Source organism: Parus major, chromosome 5 (assembly GCF_001522545.3).
Source record: "Parus major isolate Abel chromosome 5, Parus_major1.1, whole genome shotgun sequence".
NCBI classification, from domain to species: Eukaryota; Metazoa; Chordata; class Aves; order Passeriformes; family Paridae; genus Parus; species Parus major.
In genome coordinates, this window is record NC_031774.1 from 32,672,208 (window position 1) to 32,696,121 (window position 23,914).

The window sequence follows — 23,914 nt, forward strand, 5'->3', positions numbered from 1 at the left end:
AAAAGCCAAAGTAACCCAAAAAATTATTTATGCTTTCCTGTACTCCACTTTCAAAAAAGCACGTAAGACAGTGGGAAAGTGAGCTATCTTATTTTAAAACCTCTTTAAATTTTTGCATAGCAAAAATGAGCAGTGCTCCCTCGTCAATACCCAGTTACATGCATGCCAGCTAGCAGTGAATAATCACTTTCAGCTTCCTCCCTGTTTTTATTTAGCTTCGTTGATGAAAAATAAAAATGCATCCAGCTGATATGATACCTGTTCACTTCTCATCAGGCCTTTGGATGTAACACCGTAAACACAGGTGGTAACACTTGAAATGTAGCTTTGATTTTATCTTGGACGTTATTCACTGTCAATATTATGCAGGTCTTTATGCATTTCATTTATAAGCACCTTTGTGGAAACACCCTGGCCATCTTCTGTAAGTAACCAAAGTAGTTAATTTGCATACATACATACATACATACATACATGTATATATATATATATATATATATATATGAAGAAGCAAGTCTGAAAGAGTATAGTATGACTGTTAGCTGAAGAAAATACTAATTGTCAACCATTTTTAATTAAGATGGTGATTTTGGTAAAGGATTATTGTAATTTGTCAAATGTGTGGAGTTGCAGATAGCAACTGAGTAATGCACAATCTCATAGTCTCTCTGTGCATGTTCTACATGGAGGAGACATACACATATACAGATTTTTCTCCCTCCTTCCTCTTATACATATATATGCATATAGACATAATATATATGTATACATTGCAAGCATATCTATGAATTTATATTCTTTTCATAATATAATTACTTAACATATAACTATATAACAAGGATATATATTAATACATGTCACTTAAAGGCCATTTACTGAAAACCTTCCATTCTAATCTTCTGTACAAGGAGTCACCTGCTTTCAGGAGTGTGAGTTAAGATCCTGTTATATATTTCAGTAGTAATCTCAGAGACATATCTTCATTTTCAGAAGAACAAATTTGCTTTCCATATAGGTCATCCCAGTGGCTGCTGAGAATGGCTAAGCATTTAAGTAAAACTTGGCTCAGAACTTGTAGGCTATTGTGAACTGGCTGGAATGGAGTGAATTTTCTTTACAGCAGCCTCTATAGTGCTGTGTTTTGGATTTGTGGTTAACACTGTGTTAATACCAGACCAATAGTGGCTTTTGCTGGTCAATGCCTGCACAGCATCAATTCTTTCTCTTTTCCTGCTTCTTTACCCATACCCAGCAAGAAGGCTGGGGTTTGGCAGAGCTTGGAAGGGACATAGTTGAAACACCTGAGCTGAACTGACCAAAGTATTATATTGTATTATATGTCATATAGATTCATGCTTGGTGATAAAAACTGGAGCAGGGGTAAGGTTTTTCATAACTTTTTGGGCAGCCCAGTATAGTAGATTTTAAGAAATTGCCTGAATTGCATTGAGTTTGACTTCTGTAACACTGAACTGGGAGAAAACTGGTCCTGCAAAATCCAAGTTCCAAACTGTATGTAGGACATTATTGGTCAATGCAAATGCCTTGAGTTACAATAAAAGGCATGTGAACCCCTAGCAGTCATATGATATGCCATTTAACCAACCTTGTTTCGCAGTCATACTATATTAAAAAATGAAAGTAACTGACTAGTCTGTTGAAAACAATATTTGCTGCAAAAATATCCATATATGGATGGAATGTAAATATATGTAATTACATATATAGCATATACATAAGAATGTAAATGTATTTTCCCGTAAAAAATCATGTACTAAAAAGCACCACATTCAAAATGAAATTGCTTGCCAGAAAGCCAGTCATATCCTGATCTGCATCAGAAGTATGGCCAGCAGGTTGAAGGAGATGATTCTGCTCCTCTGCTCTGCTCTGCTCTGCTCTGCTCTGCTCTGCTCTGCTCTGCTCTGCTCTGCTCTGCTCTGCTCTGATGAGACCCCAGCATGAGGTCTGTATCCAGCTCTGGAGTCCTCAGGACAGGAAGGACATGGACCTATTGAAGCAAGTTCAGAGCAGGACTACCAAGTTGACCAGAGGGATGGAGAACCTCTCTTATAAGGAAAGGTAGAGAGAATTGGGATTGTTTAGCCTGGAAAATAGAGGGCTTTGGGGTGACCTAGTTGCAGCCTTCCAGTACCTTGAAAGAACTTCCAGGAAAGATGGGGCAAGACTGTTTACCAGAGCATGTAGTGACAGGGCAAGGGGAAGTGGCATCTGATTGAAAGAGAATGGGTTGAGATTAAATATTAAGAAATAATTCTTTTCTGTGAGGTTGGGGAGGGACTGACAAAGGTTCCCCATGGAAATTGTGGATGATTTAACACCAGAGGCTTCAAGGCCAGGCCTGGCTAAGCAACCTGGTCTAGTGGAAGGTGTCCCTGCCCATGTCAGGGTGTATGGAAGTAGATGATCATCAAGGCCCCAATTCAAGCCATTCTGTGATATTATGAAATTATTTGCATTGTACATCTTTTGTCATATTACTAATCAAGGTGGCTACCACAATGAGGGAAAGCCTGGCAGTTAGTGGAAGTTTAGTAATGTCACCAGAGTTTTCAAATTGTTTTTCTTCTGCCTCTTGCAGCATCAAAATTTTCTTCCTTGCATTCTACAAAATTTAGTTACAGGTTTGACAAGAGTAGTTAGTTTTGCTGTACATGTACAGATGAACAGATGATGTAATTAGAATATGTGAGGTGAAAGCTGATATTTGGTTTGAAAATTGGTTCCAGAGCTCATTGCCAAAGTTCAGAAGGAAGCAGAATTTCAAAGGAAAGGTCTTTGCAATCAGTATATCCAACATTCAAATTCTGTCATAAAATCTGTTATCCTTAATGCCCACAAAGTAGATTTTGACCATTAACTTTGCTCATTTTCTGTCCCATTTGGGTACACACTCACAAATGATTTTCAACTGAAATCTTTCCATCTTGAACATCCTTACATCAGTTCAACTCTTTTTCCTAAGTGCTTATTTTTGACACTACACATGAAGGATAAAAACCCTCAGAGTGACAGTCTGTGATCATGTTTCATGTGGCAGACTTCATTTGCTTTCAGTTTGTATTACTATCAATTTATGACTTTGTTCCTTAAATACTTATCTTATTTTTCCACATTGTAACTGATATATTGAATGATGTATGTTTGAGAGGTATTTCAAGGATCTTAACTTCAGTCATTAACTGGTTACATCTTGGCTCAGGAACCTCTAGTTCGTTGAGAGAAAGTTAATATTTTTGAAGCAAATAAAACAGCTTTTCAGTATGTAATTATTTTCTTATCAATTTTACATTTTCATGCCCTTTTGAGCATCTAGCATGCGGTGCTTGAATTTACATTTAGCTCTGCAGGAACTGCTTTAAATATTATTATTAAGGAGGAAGAAATCAAAAATCAAAGTGAATTTTTAGTACAATATCAAGGTATAGGAAGGTGCAATTGCAGCAACAGCAGCCTGGATTAGTGTATAGAACTAACTCACAGCTTGAAAGAAAATCCCTGCTGGGGAGGAAATGTAGGGGAACTGGCAGAATTTTGCTACATCTGCTCCCTACTGCTAATAAGCTTTAACCCATTTCATTTTTATTGTGCTTGGTGTTTAGCTATTTTGTTTCCGAAATTATATCTGTAAGTATGAGAACATATAAAAGGAAGCTCGACAGGTAGGACTGGTTAAAAATTTAAAACTATCAGCAAGGGATGTTAAAGGCCATAATGAGTAAATGGTTGCCTTCTCAGTGTGGGATTTTAGAGTTCAGGCACTTCAGTGCTGGTAGACAGGCTGAGCAGAAGAACTGGGTAAAACTTATTTCATAGCTTGAGTGGCTTGTACAGCCAGAAGGCACCATTAGATTATTTATTCTGACCTGTATATCACAGACCATTACATTTCACCCAGAATTTCCCATTCTGAACTCTGTGAGTATACTTGCACTACAATATATCAGACCTTAGGAGTTCCAGATACTTTATGCCACAGGGTGAGAATGAAAAGGCTGAGCTTCTCATGCAGTAGGAAGAGGGTTTGTCAGGTTGGTAAGTACACATGGTAGCACTACTTCTGCAGAGTAAAGTGATCAACCAAAGGCTTATATGGACTTTAAAAAAGTGAAAAAACCTTCTTGACCCCTTTGAATTAGGGAAAAAGATACAGGTGTTCATATTGTATCAGAATACTTGTATCAGAGTTCTGCTGAAACCATGAAGTTCTGTAAAATAAAATTAAAATTTTAATTTAAACCCCCACTCCCCAAATGTGTTTTAATAAACAAAAGGTAAAACTTAATTTGTCTCATGACACATCAATGGGAGTAATTAGGAGGGAAAATCAGAGTCATGTCCATTTTTAAAATTAAGAAGAATTGTCTGATTCTGCATTTCAGGTATTTTGCCCCTTTGGCAGCCCTGCTGGCAGTCCTGTTCTCAGCTTCTCAGTTTCTCAGTCCAGAGACATCCACTGCAGTACTTTGAACATGCTTTTATCTGAATGATCAGTGCTATAACTAACACTTAAAACCATCTAAAAATGTGGGGGAAGTGGTATTGTATATTTTCCATTTGATATTATCACATGCTTACCATAACTGATTATACATTTTAAAATCTTTCTTTTACTCTGCTGGTGGCATGATTGTCACATACAATTTTGAAATATATTTTAAAGAGAGATTGAAATGTATAAAATTTATTGAGTAGTTGAAAACTTGATATCTGTGGGGCTGATGAGTCTGTGCTTTTAGATAATAGGTTAGAACAAGATTGTGATACTTAGTGGAGGGATGATGCATAAATGGAAGTCTCAGTCTTTCAGTAGTAGATGCTTTTCCATTACTGTGCATGTCTTTCATGTGTCTGTCTTTCAGCAGGTCAGTTTACATTTTCTATTTTTCTTTCAATTTATTCTAACAAGCAATTATTTGAGCTTCCTTAGGAAGAAAACTTCCAGGTTGATAAGTCCAGAAAACAGAGGTGTTAGCCTAGTTATTGCAGACTCTGTGTATGTTCTTCAGTCTTTCAGCTGTTTTTTTGTTCTAGAGACTTGTTCAAAGCTGATTATGTCTTCATAGAAATGTGATACTGATCGCTCCTGTTTTGATCCTGTCAGAGCTTCTCAGTTTTTGAAATAAAAGGAGAAAAACACTCTGATCCAACAATATAAAAGAGAAACAAAATTAACAATCAAATTATATCCTTCTGTACTAAATATAATCAAAAGAGAGCTTGTAAGGTTATGTCTTAAATTTCAACAGAACTCTTTTTCTATCACACAGAAATCATGAGAATTTATACCACTTCTTGGCCCCTGTTGACAATCATGGTAAAAGATAGAATAGCAAGTTGTTAAATTATTCTGTTTGAGCAATATAAGCTATAGATCATGTAAAGTTATTGAACTGGTTTCTTATGAACTCTTTATTTTCATGAGTTCTATTTTTGCTTCACTTTTTTATGTAATGCTTACCTATTCTTCCAGTGGCACTATTCAGACACTATTCATCATAAAATTTTTGATTCTGCAAACATTTCAGCATATCCTTTATGCACCAGGAAGCTGTCTCAACTTACATATCAAATTTACTGTATATTTATTGTGGGATTTTGTCCTAAGAGTGTTGTTACTTAATTTTTCTGGTAGTTTCTTCTGACTTATTTGGTTGACTACAATAAAATTCTAGCCCATCACTTTGTCTAATCCTAATAATAGCCATCAATATATCATTTAGATTTCAAATTTCATATACTCTTACTAAAATAACTTGTAATATGGCCATTTAGTCCACCTGAAAAATGCACCTCTGAGAAAAGTTAACCTGTTATGCTTGGCATGTTAATTGCTGACGATTTCATATCTAATTATTAATTTTGCATCACTACTATTGCTACGTGAAAATATTTTTCACAATTATTAAAGTGAAAATTTAATTTGTATTTTTTCTAATATGAACAGGTGGAATTATAATCATTATATCAAAAGAATACATTAATTAGAAATCCATTTAAATTACAAAAAATTATTGAAGGCACCCTGAGAAATATTACTACCTCTAAATTTCTACACTCATATTTTTTCCCCTGTATCTGATTTCTCTTTTTCATGTTTCTGTTTTCTAATGATAGCTAAAGACTGCACAAAAAAGAAATTACTCTGAAAAATGTGCTATCAGATGCCACTACAAAAAATAAAAACCACTTGGTTTTCTCTAGATTATCCATGGTTCGGTAGCATCAAAGTACAGGCTCAGTTTCGCAGTTGACATTTACAAAATAATTTCTACATGACACAGTGGTTACTGAACTACCTCCAGCTTTGTCCCGCATGTTGAGGAGTGAGTAGAGAGAACTAAAATTTCAGAAGAACTTGTTTCTTTTCATATTTACTGTATTTATTCTCTGACAAATATTTAGTTTATAAGACTTCATTTTTAGTCTGCCAGTTTTGTGTTAATGTCTTTTTGACATACACCAAATAATTTGTTTTATTTCAGAAAGGAATACTAAGTGTCTGACTCTTATTTTTGTAAACTTTCCAAAAGGAACATTCTTAGCAATTTTATAGTTATAAAACACTGTGGTATTCATTATTTGAATTCAGATGTGGTATACCAGGAATGCATGTGGCCTATTTATTAGACAAACTCGGATGTTGAAAAGAATTTCTTCTATCCTACTTTCTTTAGGAAGTGACATTTTTATTCTTATGCAGTTTTCCTAGTGGAATCTTTACTTTTTTAAGTCATAAACCTATTGTTGTAAAAGACTCTAGCAAAGCTTAAACTGGATCTCAGGAGTTTGATGCACTCTGTTTAATGCATGCAGTGTAAAAGAATTTTTAAATGTATTATTTAAAAGCACATTAATCTTTCCACTGTAATGGTGTAATAATGCATACCATATAAGGTTTTCATAAACTCAGCTTCTAAAAGTAACATCAGAGTATCTTTCTTTTTGTTCTCCAAGTCACTTCTTTGTAGAGATAGCTATTATGCATTCATCTCTGTCTCTTATAGCCTGATTCCATATTCAGCTGAGAGATAGATAGGACATAGTCCTTACTAACACAACAAAAAGGATATTTCTCACTTAGCACAAAGGGAGGATAGTCAAACAAATTTATATAATAGATGTTAAAGGCCAAAGTACCTTTTTTGGTTTAATTAAGCAAAATAGTTGAATATTTATACAATGGACTGAAGACAGGTTTGTCTTTAATTCATTATTCCTTTGTTTTCATTGGAATTTTTATAATTCTGCCTAGGATTATTTCTTTATTACAAAAAAAATAAATTGTATTTATAAGATTAACACCTTTAAAACAAAACTCTGTGTAAGTTTGCAACCCTTACAGCCCAGTATTTTTCATTTAACTCTGCTCATTCTATTGGATTCTGTGTCAGTTTGTAGCAGTATTACAAATATATCAGGCATTCATTAGTGTGAGAGTATTTTGTGGCTCTCTGAATATGCATAGTGAAAATTGGGTGAATCTTTACTAAGAACTGAGGCACAGAAAACACAAGGAGATGTGAACCAATGTGATAATTTCTTGTATCAGTGCAAAGCTCAGGAGAGTATTATGCATGAAGGAATTCAGATAACACTTTTGCTTTAATGTAGGGTTAATTACAAGTTTAGAAGCCCATTGACAACCTCTGTTGTTCACGTTGCTTCTTGGGGTATGAAAGTGCAGTTTCTGAAGTAAACACATTGATGAAAGTGTTAGCTAAGGAATGTTTCTACCAAGCTGCCTTTTCACTTCAGTTTAGGCCCAAAGTACAGGAAGCTCCCATTCTCATTTCTCATTATTAGTTACTTTACTAAATTGTATGTTGTTTAATAACTGTGGTATTGTGGCCTTCAACAAGTATTCAGTCAAGTCTTTTGACCCTTTCTATTTCTTGCAAACATCCTTACACTTTTGCAGATTTGGACTGAGCATCCGTCACAGAACCTCTTCAGAGGGGTTAACACAGAGCAGTCAGTCTGGGTGGCTCCAGTGTAAGGCAGCTCCAAACCCCAGTTCCTGTGGCAGGTGCCTAAGCAGACAAACCTCCTGCTTGGCACTGTCTGGGACCATTGTGTTTCAGTTGTCCATGCTGTCTCTATCAGTTAAGGCAGAAATGAAGATACATATGTCCCCCTAAAAGTAGCTTTACAGTTCTGTATGTGGTTCTCCTTTTGGAAAAAGAAGAGGAACCTTTTTTTCCTCTGAAGGAGTAACCACATTGAACTCCCACTTCTTCCAGCCCAATATTCTGGTGCCAGTACCTCTGGTGAAGAAGTTTAGGCTCTCAAAGCTGTTATCTGCAGCTACTTGATTTGACTCTGTTTGCAATTCATCTATAAAGTCAGTCTGGCATATCACAGATGAACATAAAATTCCTTTAGAATCATGGGAATTTTGGAAGGGACTAATAGTGAAAAATCTGTGAGTCCAACAAATCCCAGTTCTTTACCAAACACACACCACTAGTATCAGCATAAATGCTTACTTAAGAACATAATATTAACCATAATGGTGTACACCTTGCTCGGTATTTTGACTCCTAACAGTAGCCCTAAGCAGAAGTCAACAGTAAAACCATAAATCTACTCTTATATTCTCCTAACCTCAAAGTATTTAATTCATATTTAAATTGATCAAAAAGATTTTGTTATATAAATCATAATACTTATATAAATTAGTAATGTAGATAAATTAAAAATAATCTAGAAATTATGTCTCTTTTTATAGTGCCAAGTGAATCTGTGTTCTAAGAACTCGTTCAGGCTCCCCTTGAACCCCTGTAAAGTTCTTGCAACCAGAACATTCTCCATCAAGGAGTTGTAGGTGTCACCTACCCTTGTTCATTTTGAAACCATGCTCTTACTAATGTCATTTGATGGTCCATAGCTCTTTGCACAGAAAGACAAGCATGCAAAATCAGTTGTTATCCCTATCCACTCTTTTTATGTCATGTATGACTTTGTAAGCCTCTGTCCTCTCATTAAGAAGGCTGAAGAATATTTCCAATCAGACCCTCCAGAGCTTTTGATCATGTTTGTCCTCCTCTGAATATATTTCGAGTCCAGTGTGCCCTTTTTCAGCTAGAGAGACCCAGAGTTGTTTATCTTGCTCAAGATGTTGGTGAATTGTGAATTTTTACAGTGGCATAAAGTTACCCACTTTGTTTTCTTTCTTTACTTGTTTTCTTAACTGCTGTTCAGCTTCTGTGATTCTTTATTAACCAGTCCATGAAGACCTTCCAAGATGTCACTTAGCTTAGTATGGAAGTTTTCTCAGTATTTACAATAGAAGTAGAGTCACTTTCTCAGTCATCCTAAAATGTACTCTATACCTTTGGTTTCTCCTGTGAGTTATTGAAACATGCATTGTACCCCCAGGAGAAAATCAGTATTTTCTTCAAGGTGGGAAAAGTCCTTTGATGAATTGTGGGGGTTTTGTAAAGAAATGTGTTAAAAAATGTTTGTAGCCCTTCTCTGGATATGGCATGATATAGATACAATGAATATGTGGAATGATATAGATATAATGCATGTATTTAGAAAAATCTGCCTTTTGGCTTCCTTTTTCAAACTTTCTGGATCTCAATCTTTTGCGTCTTTTATAAATTAAGTAGCAAATGATCCTGTTGGCAAAGGGAAGATATTATGAAACATGTTTTGAGGACAATGTAATATGAGATTCAGTTAGAAATCACTTGTCTTTATCAAATCTTTGTCCAAAGTTTTGAGAGCTACCACTTCCTAGCATGACAGAGTTGTAATTTTGTCATAGTGTGGTCTCTGAGATGATCCAACTTTACATACATTCCTGAAAAAAGTCATTGTTGTAGAACCGTTTATTTTCAGGTGTCTCCTGCATGCTGACCCTGTTACCTGATGTCATTCCCCAGCCCTCTTAAAATCAGATAACGTAAAAGTATAGCACATAAGTAGTGTCTTTCTCCATATAATCTCCGCAGTCAGCCATTAAACCTTTAGATCTCCTTATTTTCCCCTGTGATACTCAAACATCTCTTAGTGTAGAACTACCTTGTATTATTTGTTCCTTGAAAGGATTAAATACAATGGAAAGTCTAACAAGTGGAAATTAGAAACTTCAACATGCTTTTCCCATGAAATGAAAATCATTTGGAAATTTGACAGCTAGGAAAAAATGGGTTAAAGGGCAAATATCTTAGGATGACATCTACACCCACAGATTAATGAAATTTGTGAAGATTTGTAAAATTAAGGCAATGCATACTTTCAAGGAATCATTGCTTTCAACAGTGTTTGCTCCAACAGATTTGTTGTCTCTCAACAAGAATTTTATATCTTCCCAAGAATTATTTGATAGCTCTTTTTCAAAAATTATAGCTCAAGCTATATGCTCTTCTACCTCATTTTTTTCTGATCAGTACTCTGAAGCTGTATAAGAAAGAGTAGACCAAAACCTGTGCTCCTTTATAGGACAGTCTGCAACAGTATCCTTGGGCAAGAACTCTAAAATAATGTTTTTATTAGCTGTCTACCAGAGTGATGAATTTCACTGATGAGAGTGCAGAATGAATTGTAAAAACAATTTAGCCAATCAAATAATTATTCTTTGTTTTCACTCTTAATACTTATACTGTTTTAGCATTGTATGATTTCTTAGCAGACCTTATATATTCATCCTATCGTAAAGATATTCAGTTCTTTAAGAAAATTGTAAATGTCTGAAAGGTAGCTCAGGTTTAACACAAATGTCAGTGATTTCTTGAAAATGAGTCAGAAGAGGTCACTGTTAGAACTATTTCTATAAAATTCTGTAGCCACTGATGAAAGATTATTAGTCCCCAGTAGCTCTATCATTTGTGCTTTGTGCAAACTCTAAAGTTAAAGGTTATGAGTGTTATGGTTCCATACAGGTGCACCATGAGTAGTCTTTCACACAGAATGATTCTCAATTGTTAAATTTGGAAATGTACTTTCTCCTGGCCTTAATTTTCATGTAGTTCTTCATATTCTAAATGGCAGCTGAAGGCAAGCAGAAATAGTGAGTAATTGATTTAACAACCTGAGACAAGTACAGGGAACTAGAAAAGTTTGTCTTAGTGCTTGATGTGACCTGAGAGAGCTTCTTTAGACTGTTTTTTCTTAACCAGTACCTCAGCACCTTGGGCCAGCAAAATGGCCTTTAAGCCTGAATGAGCATGACTTTTTTTTTTTTTTTTTCTCAGTGCAAAGCTCCAGTATTTCATCTTTTCAAACTGCTTTACAGCACTCCAAGCAGAATTATATTGACAAGGTTAGAATTCGTCTCCTAGAGGAGAATACTGTGCTCCTGTTAAGTGCTAATATAACATTTATGCGTAGCTACCTTAATAACTGGCCTGGCCAGCCTAATGAAACTACAGAAAGCAAACAGTACTCCGTGAGATTTTATTATGACTGAAGTGATTGCAATTTGAGACAAATTGTCCCTATTTCTGTTACCACATCAAAACCAGAAATGCTGAAGCAATTGCTACATGTTTGGGATAGAATTACACTCCACTATCATTAATACAGAAGTAAGTGCATTTTTCATGTAAACAGCTCACAAGGGTCAAGCATCAAAGATATTCTGTGGAAAATTCTTGTCAATAACTTTGTGAGTGAATTTTGAAATAAAGTGCCTGGAACATGTCATTATTTCTTCCTCTCAAAGTTGAGAGAAAGTGGTTGAAAATTGAGCTTGTGAATTGAAGGTTCTGCGAGTTACACGGCCTTATCGACTTCAGGCAAAATGACAGGCTTGCCTCGTTAATATTTTTCTTTTCAGAGGTCAGGCAATGGACAATATTAACAGTATATACTGGAATGTAAGCAAACTGGTATATAAAAAAAAGTTATTATCTGTGTACAGAAGATGATGTAAGTCACTAATACTAAAAATTCCTAATATACTGTCTCTTCATAAAAATTGAGGAAAAAGTGAGGAAAAAAGTAATCCACTGGTCAAAAAAAACATTTCAACGGCTCAGATATTTGAAAGCTATTTAAAGCCATCAAAAGAAAAGGAACTCAGTTACTCAGATGTAGCTGACCAATTTAGCTAATTAGACATGCTGGTAGCTGTGAAAACCATTTAAATATACATTCACAATGAACTCTGCTATTTTAAAAATACATTCTAACTTCTAAGAGGGTGCTCAGGCTAATTCTTCTGTTTATAATTATCCAAACTATATTTTTGATGTATCTAAACTGAATTTTTAGTACTCCAACTTGTAAAATAAAACTTATGTATTTACTGACTCATTTCTGTAGTTTTGGTAGTTCCTATAATTTTTTTATTCTTCAAAAACCTTTGGTACAAACAAAAATCACCATATGCAAAAAGACTTCTTTTGACTGCAGAATGATTGCAAAATATATTATGATCAGCTTTTTTTTTAATGGTACAGGCATAGTAGTGGTCTGAGATTGCAAAAATTAGGAGATACTGTCAGATAAATTCATAATTGCTCAAGATGACTTTTTAATAAGGGAAGTTGAAGGGAAAAGCAGTTTCCATTAAATAACTGTACTACATATACTTTTATAATATTTTAACTGAATATAAGCAACATTAATTTCTGCAACTCTATAATATGGACATTATTTTGTTTATCTTTTAGGATGAAGATTCAGAGATGTATCGTGATGAAACTGCAGTAGGTGGGTTGCTTGCTGTGGTTGTAATATCTCACCTACCCAGAGATGCTGCCATTGAATGGCATGTTGTTGCAGTAGTTGATGATCCACTCCAAAGAAAACATTTTGCAATGAAGATGTTGTCAGAGGCCTTCCAAATTGAGTGTGAATCTGTGGAGTCTAGTTCTGCATCTTGTGCATCCATCTCAGTACGCCTGAGCTTGATTTCATCATCCACTTCTCACCTTGATTTAGATGGACCTCTTCATGACTTAGTTGCTATGTTTAAACAAGCTGTTGACAGACTTTCAGAAGACTGCAGTGCCAGTCCTTTGTCCTTTAGAGTTTTCTTCAAGGAGCATGTCTTTGATGCTGAAACACTGCAAAAAGGTAAGACTTACTATTGACAGGAACTAGGTGTAATACTAAGTATAAGATACTTCTTGCTTACTTCTACATCAGATTTCATTGGAAAAAAAGAGATTTTAGAGGAGTGTTTCAAGGATAGGTGGCCAAAAAGGCCAGTGGCATCCTGGCCTGTATCAGCAATAGTGTGATCAACAGGACCAGGGCAGTGACTGTCCTCGTGTAGTCAGCACTGGTGAGGCCACACCCCGAGTCCTGTGTTCAGTTTTGAGACCCTCACTGCAAAAAACACATTGAAATGCTGGAGCACGTCCAGAGAAGGACAACAGAACTGGTGAAGGGTCGACAGTAAGTTATATGAGAGCAGGCTGAGGGAACTGGAGTTTTTTAGCCTGGGGAAAATGAGGCTTAGAGGAGACCCTACTGGTCTCCACAGCTGCCTGAAAGGAGGTTGTAACCAGGTAGGGGCTGAACTCTTCTCCCAAGTAACAAGAGAACAAGAGGAAAGAGCCTCAAATTTCACCCAGGGAGGCTGAGTTTGAATATTAGGAATAATTTCTTCACCAAAAGGATTATCAAGCATTGGAACAGGCTGCCTAGGGAGGTGGTAGAGTCACCACCCCTGGAGGTATTTGAAGGATGTGTAGTAGACTTGATGCTTAGGGACATGGTTTAATGGTAGACCTGGCAGTGTTAGATTTACAGCTGGACTCAATGACATTGGAAACCTTTTACAACCCAAATAATTCTACAGTTCTAATTAAGATGCATTCATTATTTTTCTAATTACTTTTGTCCTAATCTTACATCTGATTTTGAGTAGGAGGTTGCATTGTGTGATCTTGCTCTAATCTGAATTATCCTATGATTCCATGCAAGAGAAATACAGCCACCTTAAAATTCAGTGTAGGGAGAATGAATCTTCTACTTAAATGTGTTTGAACAGTTGTGTATTTGGTAGCCTTTGTTTGTCACAGTCTAGAATCATGTTCAAATCATCAATACCTGTCTTCTAGCAGGAGCTCTTCTGAAAATAAATAAGAAATATTAATGTTTTAAAATAAGGCATGGTATCCTCTGGAATAGAGATTGTCCAGTTTTGAACATAGGCTGATTTCTAACTTACTTAAATAGAACTTGCTATCCAAACAAATTTGTTGGGTTTTCCCCCAGTGTTTATTTTTCCAGAATCTCAAGTAAAGAGAACACAGAGCAATAAATGTAATATTACAACTGCAATTTATTTCTTATGTTGTAGATCTGCATTTTGGGCTATGCTCTATCTGGGACATTATCCAAGAGCACAAAAGCTTATTTTATCTGTCAGACCTACAAAACTGGTAGACCGTACTTGTATTGAAATCAGTAAGAACTTTATTATCAAGAAGAAACAAAATCAGATCCTTAGTCTATATTTATCTCAAACATGCATGCACTTTAAAAATCCTTGCAGACCACAACTGATCCATATTAATTAGCTGACATAAATGTTAGCCCTCAAATATTCTACTGTCCTATTTTTTTTCTTAACCTGCAGCAGTTTTTGAAGAAAATTCAACTTGACATTGTTTAATAGATTTAAAGTACAGGAATTGAAAGCTATAAAAATGTGGCATAGAATAAGCATATTTAATCCAGGAAGCAAGGAATGAACATATAGTCTGACAGAATGTTGTTGTTTTTACTACATCTTGTTTAAGAGCTAAAAAGAAACCTGATAAAACATGTTTCTGGCATGGGATTAACATTACTGTTTCGCCTCCTTTCTCTCTGATATTTCTCAGGCCATAGAATAATTACTTCCAAACAAATTTCATTTGCTTTATAAAATATATTTCTCAGTATAATGTATTAATTGCATGCATAAAAATTGGATTCAGTTCCATTCATTATCAATAGCATAGACATAGAAAGATTTGTGTGATTGTCATATATTCATTCTTGTTGTGTTCAGATCTCTACACTGTCATAATAATTCCTGTCATTATACCAATTTTATCATTATCCCCACTGGTAAGAAATACATGCTTGCAAATCTGTAGACTATATAGAATACATTAAATTTACAAGGAGCACTAATTCACTGATGAAGAATTTTAAAATAAAATGTTTCTTCTTAGGAAATATTTCTAGAAAGTTCATGCAATGGAAGAATAAGTGTAATATATATTCAAAAATAATTTCTCAAAATAAAATGGCTGTTGTTGAAGTGTGTCTGCTGATCTTCTATCTGATAAAAGACTGTTTATATAGATACATTATATACATAGTATATCTAATGTATATAATATATACACATGCACACACTTTCTGGTTCGAAATCAGAAGTCTAATTATTAATATATTGTTTAGACACAGGACACATTAAAATGTACTGGTAATATATGTTCTTGGAGCTTTGTAAGACATGCAGTCTCCAGTGAAGCATCATCAGCTTCCAAAATGATGCAGCATATTAGTGAGCGATGTCTTGACTGTCTTTTGCACTAGTAGTATAATTTTGCTTCTCAAGATTTAAAATATACTCACACATGTATATTAACTCTCAGTTAAAAAAGTGTTGTATGAGGTGTCCAATTTGTTTCCATTAATTCCAGTATCTCGTTGACAGTGTCCATAAGCAAGATGACATAGTCTGTGTTTTACCTTCTCTGTTATTATTGGCAGTCTTTAATTTTGACAGGCTGGACTACTGACACTGTATGTGTCCTTTAGTGTGTTTCCCAGTTTTAATATGCCAGAGATGGTATCAGGTCTTTCTTTTGAATCCCAAGATACTTTAACCTTTCTATAAGACCATATCAAGGTGTTAGAGATTGTTAAATTCTGATAACAATTGCTCCATTCATTTTCCCATCCAGCTTCTTCAGTTTATTCCTGTTCCTTCAATAGCTCCTCCCAGTTTATTCCTGTTTTCCTCTTGAGCCAGTCCTGTTCTAGAATGCATGTATCTGAATGGTGCAAATCCCAAGAGGGAACAGTACTGGTTTCCACAGTAGCAGTGTCTTGTCGGCTCTGAGCGTGGCCAAAACTTGCTCATACCTTTCTCTGCAGACTTGTCCTAAGATATTTTGTGTATTTAGATGTCTCAGTGGTGATTTCTTCTACCTCCAAAAGTTACTTTCTGTTGCAGAGTAGGTGTAGGTGGGTAACAGAATTTACTATGCTACTGCCTTTCAAACACAGAATACCACTTCACTGGGACAGAGGATAAAGCAGAAAAGTACTGATCTTCATTTGTAAATCTGCAGGCCTAATATAATAATGCAGACTTTTAAAAAATTTGGTTTCCTGGATGTAGCTGCCAGAAAGCAAATTATATTGAGAGACCAATTTTTCAATTGCCATTTATTAATTCAGCTCAGGTAGTAGAGATTGCTAACCATGTGTATGAGGATCCATTAGTGGCACATTTGATCTCTGACTTGTGTTAATCCCACAAGTAGATCCGTCCTTTTGGGTCTTCATCTGCCAAAAGATACATTTTCTGCTGAAGAAAAATAATATTAATAATGTAGCGGGGAATAATAGACATTTGTCTTCAAATATTTTTAACGTGAAACACATGTATCTGTACTAGAAAAGGATAGAAATTACGATACTCGGAAATCAAGAAAGATGGTTAAGGAGATGATTGTTCCAGGTTAGTGGATTTCAGAAGGTCTTCCATCATGTCATAAGATTAGTGCTCTTGCATAACTCTTGAATTGAAATGTATTGTCTCCTCTAGCAAAAGCACAGAAAAGGAATAAAGGTAGCATTAGAACTTAAAATCGTTGAAGCGAAAGGAGAAAATACTGCCACAGGCCTTCTCAAATGAGCCTCTGATTAGATAATACAGGGGGTTTTGGTATAAAGAAGTTGTCATTTCTTTAAAATTGTCCAAATAAATATTGGAAGTGTCTTGTTACCTGACACGGTAAGATGAGAACCAGGAATATATCTACTCGGCATATTGTAACAGGTTATTGGAAATTATTACAGCCGGTGATACGGATGTCAAAAGAAGCTAAAGGTTTGTAATGCAAATTGGAGACAGATAGCTTTCTGTCATCCTAAGACCAGATGTGAAGTTTTATTGAACAAAGTGTAGTACTGATGGTGAACTTCTCAGAGGCAATCCCTCATAACATGCGAGAGCATTATGGGCGCCGTGCTGAGACCACAGAACGTATTAGAAGTAGGAGGATTAGATTAAGCTGACATATATACTTAGTAAGATGCTGTTAAGCCTTTAGAAGTCTTTAACATAAATTTGACTATTTCTTTCTTATTCTCATTCAAATATGCATTAATATAAACGTGTCAGGATGATTTGCTATACCATACAGTTGACTAGATAACACTTCCGTATAGGAATGATGAATGTTTATAAGTCATCACATTATGATTTAACAAGCCTTGTTCACAAGATGTATGCAAAATATTTTTGAATATTTGTTTGGGGATAGAAAAGGTCCTGCATTCACCAGACACCATATTACACAATTCCTTTTTAATACAAAATTAAAAATGGACTGAGAATATAAAAAGGCAAAGGAAAACAGGACTAGACTTTCTCGTAGGAACATTAAAATGAATATATAATTAGTTTTTAAAGTGGCTCTGCTCTGTAAATGTGCAGGTCTAAAAAGCACTTAATACTTATAGGTTTTTCAAGTTTCAATGACACTATATATGTTTTTTAAAAAAAATCTAATATGGGCTAAGTATAATTCAACTCAACTGTACAAAATCTTACTTGTAATGGGACTTTTTCTTCTGTTGCAAGAGAAGCCCTGGTGGTTAGGCATTCATTTAGAGGTCTTGCAATGACGGAGTAACATCCTGACACATGTACAGCATGCAGCTTTGAACCTAAAGATTTTCCATCTGGTAAGATTTAAAGTATTCTATTTGATAAAACATAGCATTATCAACACATTTTCCAGATGTTTTCCAAAACACAGTTTCCAGTACAGAGAGAATGCATTATGTGTTATAAATCTGAGAGAGGAGGAAGAAGAACAATTGAAGATACCAAGATGCATTTTTACAATAATGAGTGTCTGTGTTCATTGAAGTTTAATATTTTTGGTTACCAATGTATTTTCAATTTGCACTGGAAATTTATTTCAGCTTAACTTTTTTGACGGATATGCCATTATACAATGGGAAAAAATTCCCCATGGGAACAACTGGAATCTCAACCTTCACTCATTTGTATGTAGGTCTAGGCGTTCTCATGAGTAATTGATATTTACTTAGCAGTTGTGGAGAGCTACTCACGTGAGTAGAAACTAAACAGTCATTAAGAACTCTATTGAGTAACAATGAAGCAGGTAAACAAATCCTTTTAAAATCAAATTACAGTCACTAGCTCAAGCTTTGCAGGCACTAACTAAAGTGAAGTATTTGTTGTGACTAATATATATAATTTGGCTGAACAAAAATATTTCTAAATGTCAAGATACTGTCTGAAATAGGCTGTAAAACTTAAGCTTGGTTTTCTACTAAATTCTATTAACTTATTCTCCATTTAAAAAGTGAGAAGAATTGTGAACCAGAAAGGGGAAAATTTAAATTTTCATTTCCCGGGTTTCCTCTTAAGAAAATATAATTGCCAGGTATAACTTTTCAAGCAAAGAAAAAAAAGGAAAAAAAAAGTTATATTAGTACTTTGGGGACTTAATCAGCTTATAATATACAGAAGCAATTAGAAAATAGTGATTCATGAGTATGTTTGAAATTATGTGTTTGAAATTACATTTTAAAAGTATAAAAGTAACTAAAATTGGTCTTGAGCCACAGAGGTGGTGATCTTGCTATTACTACCCAAACTATCCAGTCCAGAGAGCTGATTTATTAAATAGCTGCTAAAATGCTGAAATCTTAAACTTTTTCTATTTTTTTCAATGTTGTGCTGGTGTTGTAGATGGTGCAAGTCAATGTACCTGTATTTGTAACAGAATATCTCATGTGAAACTATGGGAAAGGATTTTTTTTGTTTGCTATCCAAGACATGGGGAAATTGTTTTAATAGTAATGTTGTCTCTCACTGAATTTTGATAGGGAAGTGATTTATGCCTATGAGGCAGCTTAAAGTATATTATATCCTGCTTAAGGCCTTCTGTCCTTTAGGTTGGGAAATTTATTTTTTGAGTGCACAGATACTAGATTGAGAAGAATTCAGCCCCTCAGTGCCAAGGTCAGGGACCAGAGCCAGAACTCACTTTTGTTCAGAGTAGACTACTTGTGATTTCTAAAGGTCATGAATTGCACAGTTGTATAAACTGCGTATAAACATAAAAAAAGCTTTAAATGGAAATAAATTCTTTAACTCTTTGACCCAAGAGTGATTTAAAATATACCCCTTATATCCTTGATGCAGAACACTAGCAATATATTGGTAAGGTTGTTTTAAAGATACAGTGTACAACTTCATGTGTCTTTCAGAATTTCGGCCACTAAAATCTAAGATACATTTATGGGTTACTCTATCCATCTACTTTTTTCACATTCCTTTGAAGTGCTCCTGACTCATTTGATTGGAGTTCAGTATCTTTCCTAAAATAATTCATTCACTAAAGAAACTATTTGTATAGACTTTAATTTTCTTGTTGAAGATTTGCATTTTTCCTACAGCTGACCTGTAGGACAGAATGGGTCTGTCAGAGAACAGACCTTTTGTTGGAAAAGTTGTAGGTTATAAAGGAGAATTTCCAAAATTATCTAACATGTAGAAAACAGATTTGCTTTCCTCACAAATGCAGTTTGGAAGGTGCTAGACACCAGTGAAAAAGGCAGTGGCTTTGCCACTATAACATAGTTCATATGTTAACTCAATAAAGATTGGAAGTTGTTGAATTTATTACACAGTATGGTATACAATCAAAATCTTAAGAGAACAGATGTAAAGAAACTTATGGAATGAGAACTCAGTCTATTCTGTAATGAGAAGGGGTAATTTGATAATTAGCTCTACAAGGAATCAGAACAAATTAATACCCTTCTAGAAAAACGGTATCTTCTAGACACGTCTAAGTGTACATGGTCTGTCCATAATGCATAAATGTCTGTAAAACTGGATAAAACTGCATAAAATGCATAAAGTACAAACACCTCACTACAACAACAAAATTAATTTTGAGAAACTTTGTTTAGTGCTTTGTTGACAATGAACAGCTATAAAAGCATGACATCAGCCATGCCACCATTGCCAAATTTGTATCACCTGGTTTACTAGGTGAGGAATCTATAACTCGTCTAGCTATCCAGAAACCATTTTAACAAACTCGCTTTTTTAGGACACATCACAGATTACAGATTACAGTTTACAATTACATGGGAAGTTTTTCTCTTGGACTGTTTCAACATGCCAACATTTTCATACTAATTCTATGATTCTGAATCTATAAACATTTAAAGAACTTTGATTTCTAAAGAACTTTTCATCATTTGTGTAGATCCATCTGTATTACTTTTTATTTACAAGTGAAGAACAAAACACTATGATGGTGTTTGGATGAGTGAATTACATCTGGCTTAGGAAGTCCACTAAGCTTAAAACAAATGTAGGCTGAAAATGAACTGGGCATAATATCATAGCTGAATCCCTTGTTATTATTTATTCTAGATATTTATTTAGGACCATTTATTGAAACAGAATACTGCAGTAGATAGACCTTTAGCATGACTGGCTTGTCTTCTGTATTTCGTCTTCCTTAGGATCAAAATACTTGCTCTTCATCTAGCAAACCTAAAAAATAGATCTATGAAAGAAAATACTGAATTTTGCAAGGAAGAACTGTGTACAGTTACATTTCCAACCAGTTGGCTGGCTGACCTTTGTCAGTCATTCTGTCACATAACCTCTGCACTGAGAAGTATCACAACTGCTCAGAGCAGTAATTTGTTTGAAAGAAAAGGAAAGGTGAGGTGTCAGAAATAGTATTAACTGATAGCCAAAACCATCCATAAATCTTATTTGAAAGTCTTCTACTTCCTCTACAGTGTCTCCTCTAGTTCTCCCTTCTCCAGTGTCTCAAAGTTAATTTATTTCTGTAAGATCTTGCCTTTTGTCAAATGTGGACACCACTAATGGTGCCTATCAGGTTCTGTCAGATGCCGGACTGTCGTAAGACAAGCTGGGCTTTCTTCGTTGGAACTTTTCCTTGAGATAAGTGACTGCTGAAAATCTAACTTTTAAGAGTTCTAATAAGTATAGCAGTTAAATGGGTAGTGCCTAAAGTTCTTTTGTAAAGTGTCCCAGTGTCAGTCCTGTTGAAATCCTATGTTCTGCAAGCAGTAGCATGTGATATCTTCTTTCTCCAGATATATCTGTTCAGTATATCTGGTATCAACTGCATCTGTCAGGAGTCTGTCAACAATGCATCTGAGCAGTCTCTGAGGTTATTCAAAAAGTTTGGCCATTTGTTTGGAGACAGACATGATTTTTTTGTTATCTAATGACATGGAATAATTGTTTTCAAAGTTGTGAAGCTAAAAAAGAAATTGAAATAATATTCTGAGTAAAACCTCAAATGCAGGCAGAAACATAACAGTACGAGAAGATGGTGCTGCAGGCAGAGCTTGATTTAGTAGCCTGGGTATTGGTGTTTGTCCATTTGGGTAATGGAAGCCAAAGAAGCTACTTCCTTGAAGTCCAAAGCCAGCATGGACACAAGGATTATTTATTGATCAGAATGAAAAATTATGAGATGCCTTTGTACTCCATTGTCCAGTTGTTTCCCCTGCCCTTGGCCCTTCTCCATAGTCTGACATGTTTCTTTTCAACACAGAGTGGAGGCCTGAACACAGAAGGAAGAGAAAGGAAGCAAGGCCTGTTTGTAGTCCACAGGGATGGTTAGAGCAAAAAAGTCTCCTGTGTGTACTGCCTCTGGTGCATACTCAAAATTGGACTGTGCAGCCAAACTTAGCGTCCTCAGTAGTCAGCTTACTGCTTTCATTGTTATTACTCAATACACACCTATTCTTGGATTTTTTTATGGAAACTAAAAGATACATATGTTTTCTTGCTCATATTTTTTTCTTGGTTTGGTTGGTTGGGTTTTTTTTCAAGGCTGTTAAAATGTGGATCTTGATTTTTACTACTACTACTACTACTATTGTTATTATTATTATTATTATTATTATTATTATTATTATTATTATTATATTGCAGTCTTTTAAATTCTGAAAAAAGTTGTGACGGGAAAATGGTCTGAAGGATTCCACTTCATAATTACTGTCTAAATTTTAAAAGTGCCTCAAATCAGATTTATGTTTAAGATATTTTCAGCATGCATTTGTAAAGGACAGTTTGTTTTTGAAAATCCTCTCAAAGTTATACTCTGAGGCAGAAGCAAATATATAAAAACTATGCTTAGAATCCATAAAAATAATGTAATTTTGTTCAATTACTTTACTGCCCACAAACTGGGCTTGGGGTTTCATTTGACTTCTCTGGTATCATGGTTCCATTTAACCTTGTAAAAGCAGAGAGGTTGTTGTCTTGCTTTTGCCATCTGCACTGTAACTTACAATCCAAGAACACAGCTGTAACTAACCATCAAAAGAAAGTATTTTGCCATTGTCACATCTCATGCAATTAAACTTTGCATAATAGATGTAGTTGTGCTCCCAATAGCCTATTATTTCTTAAATTTCTGATAAATTTAGGTTTAAAATGGCATAAAGTTATTATGTATTAGTGAGTAATTTCAATCCTTTTTAAAACAAGGAATGAAAAATCTGCGTTTTTTTAAACTTGCTTTGGACTTTGCTCAGCCTTTACAAGTAATGCATCATATCAGCTGGGTTAAAATCCAATTAGTAGCTCTAATTCATTGACACTGAAAGCACATTTATAATACAGTCCCTTTAATCATGTCTCTTCTACCTGCACTGTAAAGTTTGAAGTATCAACATCGGGAAGAGGTAATTTTTTCCATTGTGGCAAACTAGTACATTTCTTCTCTTTCTACATTACTTCTGAAGGGCAAGAGTGTAGCCAGCAGACAGAGAGCTATCAGCTGGCATACCTGAAATACTAAGGTAGGATAATCACAGAAGGAGATCACCAAGCTGGAGAAAGTCCAAAGGAGAGCCACTGAAGTAAAAGGTCATGTGATTGGCACATAGAACAGAGGAAAAGGGACTGAAGGAACTGGCTTAGTTCCACCTAGGGAAGAAGGTTCCACCTATGGAGGAAGCAAATTTCAGTCTTCCCTTACCTTAATAGGCATTGGAGAGGAGAGGACTTTTTCACAGACAAACTACACCAGTATAAGGAGCAACAATTACAAGTTGCAGCAGGAGATACTCCAGTTGGACATAAGCACTGAATTTTTCTCCACAAGAGTGAAACCCACAGGCTGTGACAGTTCCAGAGATTTCAGGTTTTCAGGATCTCCAGTTTTGGAGATCCTGAAAACCTGGCAGAACAATATCCTTAGAAAATTGGTCAAATGTCTGAAGTTACTCTTGCTCTGATCATCAGGGATATTGGGCTATATCGTTTTCAGAGAACCTTACACCCCAAAGTTAGTCTTTGATTCTCAAAATTATTCTATGACTATATATTATTGTTAAATTACAATGAATTGGCCAAAAATGGTGGCATTTACTTGCAGATTCAGAAAGAAAAAAACTTGTTTCTTTCTGTCTGTCATTAATACTCCACACTCTTACAAATGATTGCTCCCACTACCTAGTTAAATAATAATTACTAAAACCAGCAAGCAGGTTTTTCCTATCAGAGCATATCTTTGAAAGAGAAATGTTTCTTTAGAAATGTCTGGACTCCAGTTTTGGTGGGGGTTCTTTTTGACTCATTTCTCTATGGTCTGCACGTTTGTGCTTTCTTTTTTCCATCTCTTTAACTGAACTTGCACAAGTTCAGAAT

General features: G+C 35.2%; 1 protein-coding gene across 8 annotated transcripts in view; it reads left to right on the forward strand.

Moving 5' to 3' along the window:
• Nucleotides 1-23,914, forward strand: part of DPH6 (diphthamine biosynthesis 6) — a 197,706-nt gene that overhangs the window by 141,338 nt on the left and 32,454 nt on the right. For all 8 annotated transcript variants that reach the window (XR_004497795.1, XR_004497796.1, XR_004497797.1 and 5 more), the window contains one exon: nt 12,648-13,053. Coding sequence is in view for 5 of the 8 variants with exons in the window: in XM_033514979.1 (XP_033370870.1) it covers nt 12,648-13,053 (406 nt within the window). In the remaining 3 variants the exon portion in view is untranslated. The remainder of the gene's footprint in view (nt 1-12,647; nt 13,054-23,914) is intronic.